Source organism: Stenella coeruleoalba (genome assembly GCF_951394435.1).
Source record: "Stenella coeruleoalba genome assembly, chromosome: 10".
NCBI classification, from domain to species: Eukaryota; Metazoa; Chordata; class Mammalia; order Artiodactyla; family Delphinidae; genus Stenella; species Stenella coeruleoalba.
The window spans coordinates 102,936,615-102,951,071 of record NC_137156.1 but is presented as its reverse complement, the minus strand read 5'-3'; the positions used below and the strand labels follow the sequence as shown (position 1 = coordinate 102,951,071).

The 14,457-nt window shown below is 52.5% G+C and overlaps 1 protein-coding gene across 1 annotated transcript; it reads right to left on the bottom strand.

The window, feature by feature from the left end:
* Window positions 1-1,034: 1,034 nt before the first annotated feature.
* On the bottom strand, window positions 1,035-3,033 carry GP9 (glycoprotein IX platelet). The gene is made up of 2 exons (XM_079934646.1): window positions 1,771-3,033; window positions 1,035-1,685 (listed from the first exon to the last, which is right to left on the bottom strand). The coding sequence occupies exon 2, from the start codon at window positions 1,670-1,672 to the stop codon at window positions 1,139-1,141; it is 534 nt and encodes a 177-aa protein (XP_079790772.1). The 5' UTR covers window positions 1,673-1,685; window positions 1,771-3,033; the 3' UTR covers window positions 1,035-1,138.
* Window positions 3,034-14,457: the final 11,424 nt, after the last annotated feature.

The window sequence follows — 14,457 nt, the reverse complement described above, 5'->3', positions numbered from 1 at the left end:
TAAATAATTCAGTTTAACATAAACTTCTTCCAACCTCTCTGTAAGAACGGGCACCTGGCCACCTTTCCACGTGGCAACATTCCACTGGGCCTCTGGATGGAACGTGGGATCCCTGGTTTACCACAGTCCCCACCACTCCCTATTGTCCACCAGCCCCAAGTTTGGGGCTCCTGGTCCAGCCTCACCTCTGTGGGTCACTGCCCTCCGGTGGCGCCTGGTGCCCACTTGGCCTCCCTCGTGGCACCCTCTGACCCACAGCCCCACTATGTGGACCTCCTTGCTGGGGGGATCTTTGGTATAATTATATTGGATTTGGGCTGGCCAGTGATGGATCTGAAATTATTATCTCATATGGTGGAAAAAAGTTTAAGCTTTTAACTGCTGGCACCAGAAACCCACTGAGGGAGAGAAGCATCTTGTTTGAAGACTTTGGTGACCGTTGCTTAGGGTAGAGGTGGGAGCCCAGAGTTTGCAGGTGTCTGATGCCAGCATCCGGAGGGGACTTGCTTCCATGAGAAAAGGGGGAATTGGTTGTTTTGTTTCTGAAGAAGAGGCATAGAGAGGAGGAAAAGGAGAGAGAGTGAGAGAGAGATGATGACAAAGGACGGGGCGGGGTGAGGCCAGGTGGCCTCATGGCCAGGTCAGGGTGGCCAAAGCCCATTTTGGGAACAGTGATGTGCCTTCCAAGGTCTGTCACAGGTATGTCTCCTCTCCTCCCACCTGGGGTCTGTTCGCTGCTGCGTTGTTAGGCCAAGGTTTTTTGTGGAACTTAGAACATTGATGTGAGAGTGGCCTGGACTGTCTGGCGGTCCGTCTGCGCCAGCAGCCAGGAGGGTGTTAGAACGGGACTCCCGGGACCTGGGGAAGTGCCCGGGGTTCCAGAGATGGTGGCATTGGGGGTGGCTGGAGGAGATGTGGAAGTGGGATACACCATTTTGCTAGGAACTTGGTGGATAGAGAAGCCCCAGTCAATATCTGTCAAAACAAACATGGTCGCAGGTTTCCAGGATGAGACAGACTCGGGTGCTAAGAGGGAAACATCTCCGAGCCTGGGTAACGGCTGAGCCGCTGGTTTATTTTAGCTACCGGTGGTTGGAATGCCCAGGGCCGGGGCCGCGATGACCCGGGGGGCCCCGGCTCAGGCTCGGGGCACGGAGACGGTGCACAGCAGGCCCGCCAGGAGAGCCAGGCCCAGCGCGGCCACGACGGCCAGCGCCGCGTCCCACCAGGGCCCCGTGTCGGCCCAGGTCGCCCGCAGGATCCAGCCGCAGCTGCCCAGCTCGGAGCCGCTGAGCTGCCCGAGCGCGCGGCCGGAGGCGGGGCCGGGGCCGCCACAGCGCACGCGCAGCAGCTCCGCGGGCGCGCGGTCCTCCAGCCAAAGGCGCAGGTACGTGACGCCGCAGTCGCAGCGCCAGGGGTTGTGCGCCACGTCGAGGCTCTGCAGCTGAGGCAGGTGGTCGAAGGCTCCCCGGGGCACTGAGCGCAGGCTGTTGTTGGCCAGCAGGAGGTGGCGCGTATGTGCCGGGAGGGCGGGCATCACCGCAAGTCCCCGGCCCCTGCAGTCCACCAGCAGCCCCATGGTGTCCAAGGCGCGGCAGGCGCACGCGGCGGGGCAGTCCTCGGAGGCCTCGGCGGCCGCCCAGATCAAGAGCAGGGCAGCCCAGATGGACATCGGGCAGGACGGGCTGCGGGGACAGTGGCCGTGAGGTCCTGGCGGCCTGCACCCGACCCAAGGGCTGGTGGGACTCGACCGGACAAGGGACCACTCACCTCCCTCTCCGGCCGGGCTGTCTCCTCCGTGAAATGGGTGCTGGGATCAAGGAAGTGAAGCGTGCGGGGTCCAGGCCGGTTGACCCTCCCCGGATGGTCAGCAGGCAGGACCGTGACGGCCGCTGCGGTGGGAGCACGGAGCGGGCTTAGTCCTTCCTTGGGAAGAGGAAGGACCCTCCCGTCCTCTGGCAGAGACCCAGCCTGTACTCCGCGGTGGGGGGAGCAGATGCCTGCTAAAGAATCCCAGGCCTGGCCCCGCCCCCGCCCCGAGGCCGGGGAGGGCCTCCCAGGCTGCTCCCAACACCCACCCTCAAGCCTTGGTCTGGCAGATGGTGTGCACGCCACAGACCACACCTCGGCCCACGGATTCCAAGTAGCTTGGCCCCAGCGGAGTGAACTCTCACAAGTGGTCTCTGGTGTGGAAGGCAGCTGGCTGAGGATGCTGACGGGGGCATAGGGAAGGGGACCCAGAAGGGGCTGAGCCTGGAAAGCTGTTGATCGAGGCTCATGCTTGGAGTTGGGAAATTGAGGCCCAGAGACGGAGAGTGACTTGTGCAGGGCTGCCCAGCGCTCCACGTCAGAGACCACACTGGCACTCAAGTCTCTGCTTTCTGCCTGGTCCAGTGCCCCTCCAGGACTCAGTGCGGGCTGTTTCCCCTCGCGAAGACAAGCTTCCGATGAACGTTTGTTGAATAAACCAATGAATCTTGACTCAGCCAAGGACCTGGTGTCTCAGGGCGAACGCCTGCCCGTGCCCCCCACCCCAAGGAGGGACAGAAGCTGGACTTGCCTGCTGGCCTCCTCTCTCCCTGCCCGGCCTGGTCCCACCGCCTCCCCTGCCAGGGGCCCACACAGTGGGAGGTGGTGCGGGGTGATGAGGGCCGCTTACCTTTCAGGCCTGCTGGCGGGGCGCCCCTTTCCCGGCCTGAGCTGTCCTGGCTGAGACCACAGTGATAGCTCCGTGTGGGGCAGCCGATGGCAGCCCCTGCCCGAGCAGGAGGAAGGAAATGGTGAAAACGGCCTGGCTTATCCCTGTGTGCAGCCCCCAGAGGGCCTATCTCCAGAAGTGGGGGCCCTCGGGGTCCCAGGGACTTGCGCACAGAACCGCAGGTCAAGCCCAGTTTATGGAAGGGTACAGTGCCTCTCACTGCACCGCCAGTGCCCCATGATCCTCAGCGTGCGGGAGAACCAAGGGGGGCCCCGGTCCCAGAAGGTGTGCAAGGCTTCCAGGAGGAGGGTGCCGTTGCATCTTCAGCGCCTTTCAACACTTTCCGATCCTTCTTTTTGACGAAGAGCTGCATCAGTCTCAGGCTAGAAGTCAAGACCATAGTCGTCTGTGCATTGTATTTATTTCTATAGCGACATTCTACTCTGGGGAGTGACATCAGCTTCCCATCTATGCTAGTGATATAAAGTTCTCTATAAAAGATAAATGTATCTTTATATTTTAACGTTATAAAATATGAATTAAAATCAAGCTGAACAGTGAAATATTACAAAGAATTATATTGGGAAGTTAAAACATTAATGTATGCTTTTTATTGGAAGTTATAAAAATGTCAGCAATATGAAATATTAACTTAGTCAATAAGGGATTTGCAGAGACGGCAAAAGTTGCACCCGTGGCGGGCTGGGGGGACTGAGGTGTGGGAACCCCTGGGGTCTAGCAATGCTCTGGGAACAGGGAGAAGGGGTTCTAGCAGCCAGAGGGGCCCAGGAGAGGAGCCCAGAGTGGGGCGCTGCTGAGGAGAGGGACCCCTGGCCATCCCCCATGGCTGTGGCCAGCGTCAGCCAAGGACGTGTCTCGGGCCCCCAGTCCGGACGGTTGTAAACCCTCTAAAACTCAGAGGGTTCGGGCTGGAGAGCGAAACTGAGGCCCAGAGCTGCCATGCTGCCAGCCGAGGGGACACTGGACCGTGACCAGGACCAGGTATCACCCCAGCAGGAGGGAGGGAGCCCGCACCCTCTCCAGCTGATCCTTGTTCTTAAAACAGGGTCGTTGCACCGGAGGTCACGGCGCTGGGCAGGAGAAATCAAAGTCAGGGGGCTGAGGGCGCTTTACCCCCGGCACCCCAGACCCACAGGAATGTTCCTCACGTTCAGGACAGGCAGCAGGTGTTGGCCCTGCGACTCCCAGGCTGTTCCTGACCTGACCTCATGTGGTCGGGCCCACGCTCTCTCCTCCTCTGGGGCCTCTGAGGTTTCCTTCTTATTTTCAACACGTACAACTTAAAACCACAAAAAGCGACACAAATAAGAAATCGTTTTCATTGTGGAAAACCTGAACTCTGCAGATGAGCAGAAGAAGATGATAAAAATTGTCCTCGCCACAACAGTGAGAGGCCCGTGTACCACAAAAAAAAAAAAAAAATTGTCCTCAACCCCAATATCCAGCAAGACTACCTTTTATTTCTGTCCTGTGAGTATTGTTTTCCTACCCAAACAGGGCCACACAGGGTCCACGGCCTTGGGGAACCTGCTTTCGCGCCTGTGGACATAGCCCCAGGTCACCAGCATTCACTGGCTCCATTCTGCATGCATCTTCTACGTGGGGATCCTGGGCATGCAGGGCTCGCCTGCTCTCCTTATCTCCCCGCAACAGGCGTTCGTGGGGACGGGGCTGGGGGCAGCCTCTGGGCTTCCGGAGGGGACACCCGCTTCCAGGGCTGCCTGAGCTGGCCGGCCTGGCTGACCACACGGTTCCCCCGAGGGGAGGCTGAGGCATTCCTGCTCCGGCCTCTCGGGCTCCTTGCTAGGTCCCTCCCTCCCTCCCTCCCTCCCTGTGGAGGCCCCTCTCTCTGGCTCTTTCTGTCTGTAAACGTGCTCAGGCCTCCTTTATTCTGGAAAAATCCTATGTGCGTGTGTGTGTGTGTGTGTGTGTGTGTGCGCACACAGGCCTCCACGTCCTGCCTTCCCACCTGCTCCAGCACAAGGGGTTCCTGCTCCTGTAGGAATCCCCAGGAACGGCCCCCACCATCCCACAGCCTGATCCCTGGATCCAGAGAATCTGATGCAACCTCAGGGCTGTGTTTCATGGGACGGCTGACCCCAAAAGAGGGAGGTTTTCCAGGAGGCCTGAGCTGAACGTGGGAGCCCTTAGACGCAGACAGCCTTCTGCGGCTGGTGCAGAAGAGGAAGCGAGAGACGCAGCACAAGGGGACTTTGTTGCGGTCTCCTCTTCGTCGGCGGGGCTTGGTTACAGCAGCAAGAGATCAACACAAAGGCCGACTCTGCTCTTGAGCTCTGAACTCTGCCCCCTTCACCGGTTCAAGGTCATGGCTGCTGCAGTGAGCCCACTCCCACCGCCCTTCCTGCTTCACTGGACCCTTCCCATCAGATTACAGATGCCTAGAACACGGCGCTTCTGGAAAGCCCACCCCCTAAGTCCACATCTTCCTCCAAATGCCTCTGCTTTCTCTGCCTCTTCCACAGCATTTTGCAGGACCTAAAATTATATTCTGTTTACATTTTGCGTGCAGTTATGAAATGTCTCCTCCCACTGGATGCGAACTTCAGAAGGGTAACCACTGTTTAGGACACACCAGTGCCTGGCACAGAGCAGGTGTAACAAGCATCTGTCAGCCTTGGGGACCATGTCTCCGCTGGTTCCAGCCAATCCGCTTCTCTCTAGGACGGCTGTCTCCTGGGTGCCGGGCTCTGCCTCTGCTGACAGAGGTTTGACCTCATCTTCAGTGTCCTCAGGTTAAAATCAGCTCCTCAGCAGGGTCCTCCCTGGCCTCCTCTCCAGCCTGCCCTGTCATTGCCTTGTAACTGGAAGCTTCATAGCAGGCCATCCTCGTCCCCTCTCCCCACCACAGGCTGTTCTCTTTCTGGAGCCCACCCCCAAACTCCACCTGGCACTCTCCATCCTTTCAGATCCACCTAGGGCATGACCTCTTCCAGGAAGCTCTCCTGGACCGCTCCCCCAGTAGAGTAAGTGGTGCTGCTGTTTGCTGTGTGTCTGCCCACGAGCCCAACAGCTCCGGGGGACCATGGTGGCCACACGGGAAGTGTCCTGGGCGCTGTTCACAGAGCAGGTGCGACTGAAAGTTGGGCAGGGCTCTTAGGCGGTTTCAGGCGGTAAGTGCCTAAGAAATAATGAGAAACACAAGGGGCAGAGCCCCCTTTCCCCTGCCCTGCCCTGGAATTGGAGCCTTAGTCCGTTCACTGTGTTATAAGGGAGAACGCTGAGGAGGACCTTTATCCTGCGGGCCCAGGACCCTTCACTATCCCCCCGAAGCAATTCTTCCTTCTCGCAGAAGCAGAAACCCTGCTTGTGAGTCTGAGGGCGATCATCACCTAGATACATCACACCTGTAACCTGCCCCCACGGGTTCGCTGGAACGCTTGCACCTCCTCCAGGCCGCCCGGAGCCTAAAAAAATGTTTCCTTGAGTTGTTTCGCAGGAACTTGGAGTCATCTGTGTCCAGTTTGAGCTCGAGCCAGTTAAGACTGGTTAGGACCACCGACCCTCCAACTGGGCCTGCGCGAGTGTCCGCTCCCTGACCTTTGACATCAGAGGCCCCGAACTCCACCCTCCGAAGATGTTAATGAGGCCTTTTTCTGAGCATGCGTCCCATGAAGAAGCCTGGAGCGGAAGGATCGCTCCGCACCTTTTTCTTCTGTCCAATCACCGTTCCCTCCTCCGCAGCCTCAGCTTTATCCCATAGATACCCCAGCCCCTCGCCTTCCGGGAGGGGGATTTGAGGTTTGCTCTCCCGTCTTCTCCCTTGGCGGCTCGTGAATAAGCCCTCTCTCTGCTGCAAACCTGGCGTCTCAGCGCACGTGGGTGACTGTCACTTACTGCGTCTTTGCAGACACGCGCCTCCATCAACAGGGCTGTGTGGGGCTGGGCTGCGGGGCTACGCCTGGCTCCCGAGCCCGGTGTGCTTCGCGCCAGCTCTGTGGTCTGGGAGAGTTTCAGCCTGCCTCTGCCTCAGTTTGCTCGTCTGTAAAGTGGGGAGAATGAAGCGTGAGGCTTGAGCGCGGCCGGCGTTGATCGAGGGCTGCTGGGAGCCGGCTTCCTCAGGCGCAGGGGTGGCCTGAAGCCCCTGCGCTGCCCCCGGAGTCGGAGGGCTTCCGTGTCGGGACGCGGCCTGCAGCCCTGACACGGGCCTCCCCGCGCCGGTCTCCTCAGGCTCAGCAAACACACCTGGTCGGAAGCGAACAACGTCGCCGCATCTTCCGTGAACTTACGTCGTGCTTCCGCCTCTGCAGGGCAGGTAAGGCTGCTGTCTCTGCTAGCGTAGAACACACACTTTCCTTCTTAAGGTCATTTACGTAACTTTAAAAAGTGAGCCGATTCTAGGGAAATTGTAGAGTTGGTAGGAGCGCAGGTGGTGGGGGGACATGGCACATCCCCAAGGAGGGGACTGAAGCGAGTCAAAACCTCCCCCACAACGCCCCAACCTGCTTTGAGCGTTTGGACCCTCTCACCTTCACTCCGAGCCGTCGCCACCTGGTGGTGAGAGTGTGAAACTACAAGATGTTTTCATGGCCGGGGTCGGGGAGGGTGGGAGGGGGGAGGCAATTCCAGGCCAACAGAACGATTTTGTTGCCAGAAGGTGAGAGAGGACAGTAGTTAGAATTTCCTAGAAAACACGTTTAATGAGTTGCAGACCATTTGAACAACCCCAAAGAAGCCTCTCTAGAAAAAGGCAAAAGGAGAGTGGTGGACGGGGAGGCTGTTCACAAATATCCCATTCTCCTCCTCTTCCAGAAACACGGCAGGGTTCGTGCCCCGCCCCTGCCCCTACCCTCCTCTGCCCACCCAGGGCCAGCTGCAGGCCCTGCCACCAGTGCAGCTGCCTAGGGCCCACTCGGAAAGGCCCTGGACTTGGGGTTTGGTGCTCTGCGGCCACTGTCCCGAAATTCATAATCATTGTACCTTTGCGTTGTCCTGTCGGTGAAGTCCAGTGGGACAGTGGCGCATGCACCGGGCACTTGGAGCCTTGGCTGCACAGTCTCCGCTTCCTGTCACCTCCTCGACTCCTGGCTGCCTGCGCCCCTGGCCCCCCAGGCCCCCAGGATGCCCTTGGCCAGGGTGTGTTGCGTCAGTCTGCGGCTGGTGGCAGGGGGATCCATCAGGCCTGCGTCTTCCCCCAGTATCTCCGTGCCCTTGAGAGCTCCTTCAGCCGGCTCTGTGTCTGGGTGCGGGGAGCAGGGTTGGTCCTCCTTCTAACCTGCTGGTTATCACTGTCAGGCCTCCGAAGGTTACTAATATACCTAAACACCTGCCGGAGCACTCCCAAATCACCCTGTGTGCTGAGGAAGCATGGTTTTTCACTAGGAAATGTATTTGTTATCTCTTGCTGCTGCATAACACATCATTCCCCAAACTAGCAGCTTAAAACAGTAACACGCATTCCTTTATGAGCTCAGTTCCTGTGGGTCAAGCCCTAGGGAGTGGCTTAGCTGGGCAGGTCTGGTTCTGGATACTGCAGTCAGGACCTCAGCTGGGGCTACGCTCATCTAAAGACCTGACCTGGGCTGGAGGACACGCTTCTGAGATGTGAGCTGGGCCGTTGGCTGGAGGCCTTGGTTCCTTGCTGGCTATTGACAGAGGACGCTGATGTCCTGTCACATGGTCTTTTCCACAGGGCGCCTGGGTACCTTCTTGACATGGGGAGCGAGGAGGCTGCCCAGGCTTTTCAGGCCCTGGTGTCCGAGAGCACCCCAGCAATTCCGCCGTTCTCTGTTAGAAGTGAGTCACGGGACTTCCCTGGTGGCGCAGTGGTGAAGAATCCGCCTGCCAATGCAGGGGCCACGGGTTCGAGCCCTGGTCCGGGAAGATCCCACGTGCCGCGGAGCAACTAAGCTTGTGCGTCACAACTACTGAGCCTGCGCTCTAGAGCCCGCGAGCCATAAATACTGAGCCTGCGTGCCACAACTACTGAAGCCCGTATGCCTAGAGTCTGTGCTCTGCAACAAGAGAAGCCACCACAGTGAGAAGCCCGTGCACTGCAACAAAGAGTAGCCCCCGCTCGCCACAACTAGAGAAAGCCCGCGTGCAGCAACGAAGACCCAATGCCGCCAAAAATAAATAAAATAAATTAAAAAAAAAAAAAAGAAGTGAGTCGCTAAGTCTAGCTCACACTCAAAGGGAAGAGAATTTGGCTTTATATCTCAAAGGAGACTTTGTAGACAGTTTAACAGGAAATTTTCAAATTCAAATATCAATCGTTGCAAGGCCTCTGTCAGGAAAACTCTGCAGCTTTATTGAGAGGCCCTGTGAAGGGATAATTGGTTAATGGAGCTCCCAGGAGCCTCAAGTGACAGGAAACTTCCAGGTCCAGGTTGTGACTGATTTTCAGGCCCTGTTTTTGGTGAGAGTTTCTCAGGAATTGTGCACTTTGCTGCTTCTGACGGAAGGAAGCCCTGTTTCCCATGATGTCAGCTCCCCGGGCTCCACATTTCTCCCCTGGAGAAATCACCCCGGTCTTCAGCTCAGCAAAGGTGGGCCCCGCCTTTCTGTGAAACTGTACCCTTTGACTCCCTTTCCTGTCAGTGACCTCAGACCTCGGTGCCCAGTGAAGGCCCTGCCTGTTTATCATGGTGACAGGGTGGTTAAGTGGTCATGAGTGTGGGCTTGGGTCGGCCAGCCCGGGGCCTGAATCCTGGCTCGATGGCTGGGCTGCATGGCCATGGGCAAGGCCCCAAATCAGCATCCTCGTCAGTCAGGGTGGAGGTGGGAGGAAACCCCACGCCTGGCTTCTGTCGGTCACAGACCCAGGCCTTTCTCCAGAAAAGTCCGTGGTCTTCTCAGGATCTGTCGCCCTGAGGCCTTGGGCCAGGCTTCGCTGGGCTGGGAGCAGCCACCTGACCTTGGGCCAGGGCAGAGCATTAGACAGGTGCTTAGGTCACGTCCAAGTTCAAGGTCTGGGATTGAGGGGGTCCCAGCCTCTCCCCGCTGGGTAAAAGGGAAGGTCACCAGGCTGCAGGCCGGCAAGGCTAAGGGTCCAGGAGGCACCTGACGCCAGGGCTGACTCTGCCCAAAGGTAGCTGAGGGACCTCCTGTGCCCATTCTCCCTTTCTCCTTTTTTGAATAGACAGTACTTTTTAGATCAGTTTTAGGTTCACAGCAAAACTGAGTGGAAAGTACAGAGTTCCCCTTTATCCCCACAGACTCGCCCACTAATGTGGTGCATCTGTTACACCTGATGAACTTACAGCATCACCCAGAATCCATAGTTTACGTGAGGGTTCATGCTTGGGTTTGTACCTTCTATGGACTTTGACCAGTGTATATCTGGCATTATTGTACCATAGAGCATATTTTTGCTGCCCTAAATTCCTCTGTGCCTCACCTGTTTATCCCTCCCTCCTCACCCAGCCCTTGGCAACCACTGATCTTTTCACTGTCTCCATAGTTTTTCCATTTCCAGAATGTTATATAGTTGGAATCCTACAGTTTGTAGCCTTTTTACATGGGCTTCTTTCACATAATAATATGCACTTAAGGTTCCTCTGTGTCCTTTCACGGCTTGATAGTTCATTTCTTTCCAGCACTGAATAATATTCCATTGTCTGAAAGGACCACAGTTTATTTATCCATCACCTACTGAAGGACATCTTGGTCACTTCCAAGATTTGGCAACTCTGAATAAAGCTGCTGTAGACATCTGTGTGCAGGTTTTCGTGTGGGCATCGCTTTTCAGCTGATTTGGGTAAATGCTAAGGAGCACAATTGCTGGATCATGTGGTAAGAATATGTTTAGTTTTTAAGAATTTGCCAAACTGTCTTCCAAAGTGGTTCTACGGCTTGTGGCTTTTCTACCAGCAAACTGGCATTCCATCAGCAACGGGGGCACGAGAGTTCCTGTTGCTCCACATCCTTGTCAGCACTTGGTGCTGTCAATGTTTTGGATTTTGGCCATCCCAACAGGCGTGCAGTGGTAGCTCCTTGTTTTAATTTGCATTTCCCTGATGACATATGTTGAACATCTCTTCATTTGCATATTTGCCATCTCTGTATCTTCTTTGGTGGTTTGTCTGTTCAGGGTCTTTGCCCATTAAAAAAAAAATCAGGTTGTTTTCTTATTATTGAGTTTAAGAGTTCTTTGTATATTTTGGATAATAGTCCATTATCACATGTGTCTTTTGCGAATATTTTCCCCCAGTCTGTGGCTTGTCTTGTGGCTTATTCTCTTGACAGTGTCTTTCTCAGAGCAGAAGTTTTTAATTTTAACAAAGTCCAGCTTATCAGCCATTTTTGATTGATCATGCCTTTGTTGTATTTAAAAAATCATAGCCATACTCGCGGTCCTCTAGATTTTCTCCTGTGTTGTATTCTAGGGGTTTTAAAGTTTTGCATTTTACATTTAGATCTATGATCCACTTTGAGTTAATTTTTATGAAGGGTGTAAGGTCTGTGTCTAATTTTTAAAAAATTATTGGAGTATAGTGGATTTACAATGTTGTGTTAGCTTCAGGTGTACAGCAAAGTGAATCTGTTATACATACATATATATCCACTCTTTTTTAGAGTCTTTTCCCATATAGGCTATTACAGAGTATTGAGTAGAGTTCTCTGTGCTATACAGTAGGTTCTTATTAGGTATCTATTTTATATATAGTAGTGTGTATATTGTCAGTCCCAATCTCCCATTTTATCCCTACCCCGCCTTACCCTCTGGTAAACATAATTTACATCTGTAACTCTACTTCTGTTATGTAGATAAGTTCATTTGTACCATTTTTTTTTAGATTCCACATATAAGGGGTATCACATGACATTTGTCTTTCTCTGTCTGACTTACTTAACTCAGTATGACAATCTCTAGGTCCATCCGTGTTGCTGCAAGTGGCATTATTTCGGTCTTTTTTATGGCTGAGGAATATTCCATGGTATACATGTACCACATCTTCTTTATCCATTCCTCTGTTGACGGACACTTAGGTTGTTTTCATGTCTTGGATACTGCAAATAGTACGGCAGTGAACATTGGGGTGCATGTATCTTTCCGAATTATGGTTTTCTCTGTATATATGCCCAGGAGTGGGATTACTGGATCATATGGTAGTTCTGTTTTTAGTTTTCTGAGGAACTTGCATACTGGTTTCCATAGTGGCTGCACCAATTTACATTCCCACCAACAGTGTAGGAGGGTTCCCTTTTCTCCACACCCTCTCCAGCAGTTGTTATTTGTAGACTTTTCTTTTAAAATTTATTTTTATTTTTGGCTGTGTTGGGTCTTCGTTTCTGTGCGAGCGCTTTCTCTAGTTGTGGCAACCGGGGGCCACTCTTCATCGTGGTGCGCGGGCCTCTCACTATCTTGCCCTCTCTTGTTGTGGAGCACAGGCTCCAGACGCGCAGGCTCAGTAGTTGTGCCTCACGGGCCTAGTTGCTCCATGGCATGTGGGATCTTCCCAGACCGGGGCTCGAACCTGTGTCCCCTGCATTAGCAGGCAGACCCTCAACCACTGTGCCACCAGGGAAGCCCCCTATTGGTAGACTTTTTAATGATGGCCATTCTGACCAGTGTGAGGCAGTACAATTCCACACTGTCTTGATGACTGTAGTTTTGTAGTAAGTCTTGAAGTCTGATACTGCCAGTGTTTCAAGTTTGTTCTTCTCTTTCAATATTGAGTTGGCAACTCTGGGTCTTTGGCCTCTCCATATAAACTTTAGAATCAGATGGTCAATACCCACAAAATAACTTGCTGGAATTTTGATCAGAAATGCATTGAATGGAGAGATCAACTTGAAGAACTGACATCTTGATGATATTGAGTCTTCCTGTCCATGAACATGGAATATACCTCCATTTATTTCATTTAAAAAATAAATTTATTTATTTTATTATTTTATTTTATTTATTTTTTGTTTAGTTTTGGCTGCGTTGGGTCTTTATTGCCGCATGGAGGCTACTCTTCGTTGCGGTGCACAGGCTCCAGGTGCGTGGGCTTCTGTAGTTGTGGCACGTGGGCTCAGTAGTTGTGGCTCACGGGGTCTAGAGCACAGGCTCAGTAGTTGTAGCGCACAGGCTTAGTTGCTTCGCAGCACGTGGGATCCTCCCAGACCAGGGATCGAACATGTGTCCCCTGCATTGGCAGGTGGATTCTTAACCACTGTGCCACCAGGGAAGCCCTCCATTTATTTCTTTAATTTATTTTATTGGAGTTTTCTAATTTTCCTCATATAGATCTTGTACACATTTGTTAGATTCATATCTAAGTATTTCATTTTTGAGGGTGCTAATGTAAATGGCATTGTGTTTTGATATAAACACTTGTTTGTTGCTGGTATTAGAAAAACGGTTGACTTTTGTATATTAACCTTGTATCCTGCAATCTTACTATAGTTGCTTTTTAATTCCCTTTTTCATTGATTTTTTTGGATTTCTATGTAGATGACCATGTCATCTGCAAATGAAGGCAGTTTTGTTTCTTCCTTCCTAATCTTTATTGCCTTTTGCCTTAGTCACAAGATACTATACACTGGGGGGCTTAAACAACAAGTATATTTATTTCTCACAGTTCTGGAGGATGGGAGTCTGACATCAGGGTGCCAGCATGGTCAGGTTTTTGGCTGGGCCCTCCTCCTGGTTTACAGATGGCCCCTTTTCTCATCGTAGCCTCACATGATGGAGACACAGAGAGAGGAAGCGTGTTCCATGTCCGTTCTCATAAGGGCACTAATCATCCTGAGGGCTGCACCCTTGTGACCTAATGATCTCCCAAAGGTCTCATCTTCCAATACCATCACTTTGGAGATTAGGGTTTCAACATGTGTTGGGATACAGGTATTCAGTCCATAGCACCTTTTATTTCCTTTTCTTGTCTTTTGCATTAGCTAGGACTTCCAGTAAGATGTTGAAGATGAATGCTGAGAGGGACATCTTGCCTTGTTCCTGGTCTTAGTGGGAGTGTCTAGTTTCTCACCAATAAATGTGATGTTCACTGTAGGTTTTCTGTAGATGTTCTTTATCAAACTGAGGAAGTTCCCCTCTATTCCTAGTTTGCTGACAGTTGTTTTTTTAAAATCATTAATGGATGTTGGATTTTTTTTCAAATGCCTTTTCTGCATCTATGGATATGATCATGTGATTTTTCTTCATCCTGTTGATGTGATGGATTACATTAGTTGATTATTGGATGTTGAAACAGCCTTGCATACCTGGGATAAATCCCCCTCGTTCGTGGTGTATAGTTCTTTTTATACAGTGTTGGATTCAACTTGCTAATATTTTGTTGACGGTTTTTCTGTCTGTGTTCATGAGACACACCGTCTTCAGTTTTCTTTTTTTTTGGCTGCACCGTGTGTCTTGCGGGATCTTAGTTCCCCGACCAAGGATTGAACCCGCACCACAGCAGTGAAAGCGCTGAGTCCTAACCACTAGACCTCCAGGGAATTCCCCAGTTTTCTTTTCTTATAATGTCTTTGTACAGTTTTGGTATTAGGGTAATGCTGGCCTCATAGAGTGAGTTAGGAAGTATTCCCTCTGCTTCTATCTTCTGCGAGAGATTGTAAAGCATTGGGAAAATTTCTTCCTTAAATGTTTGGTAGAATTTACCAGTGAACCCACCTGGGCCTGTACTTTCTCTTTTGGAAGGTTATTAGGTATTAATTCAATTATTTAATAGATATACGTCTATTCAGATTTCTTCTTGTGTGAGTTTTGGCAGGTAGTGTCTTTCACAGAATTGGTTCATTTCATTTAGGTTCAGATTTGTGGGCTTAGAGTT

What these genes read in the sequence shown, in the direction of transcription:
- GP9 (XM_079934646.1), bottom strand. Translation starts at nt 1,672, where the DNA reads ATGTCCATCTGGGCTGCCCTGCTCTTGATCTGGGCGGCCGCCGAGGCC.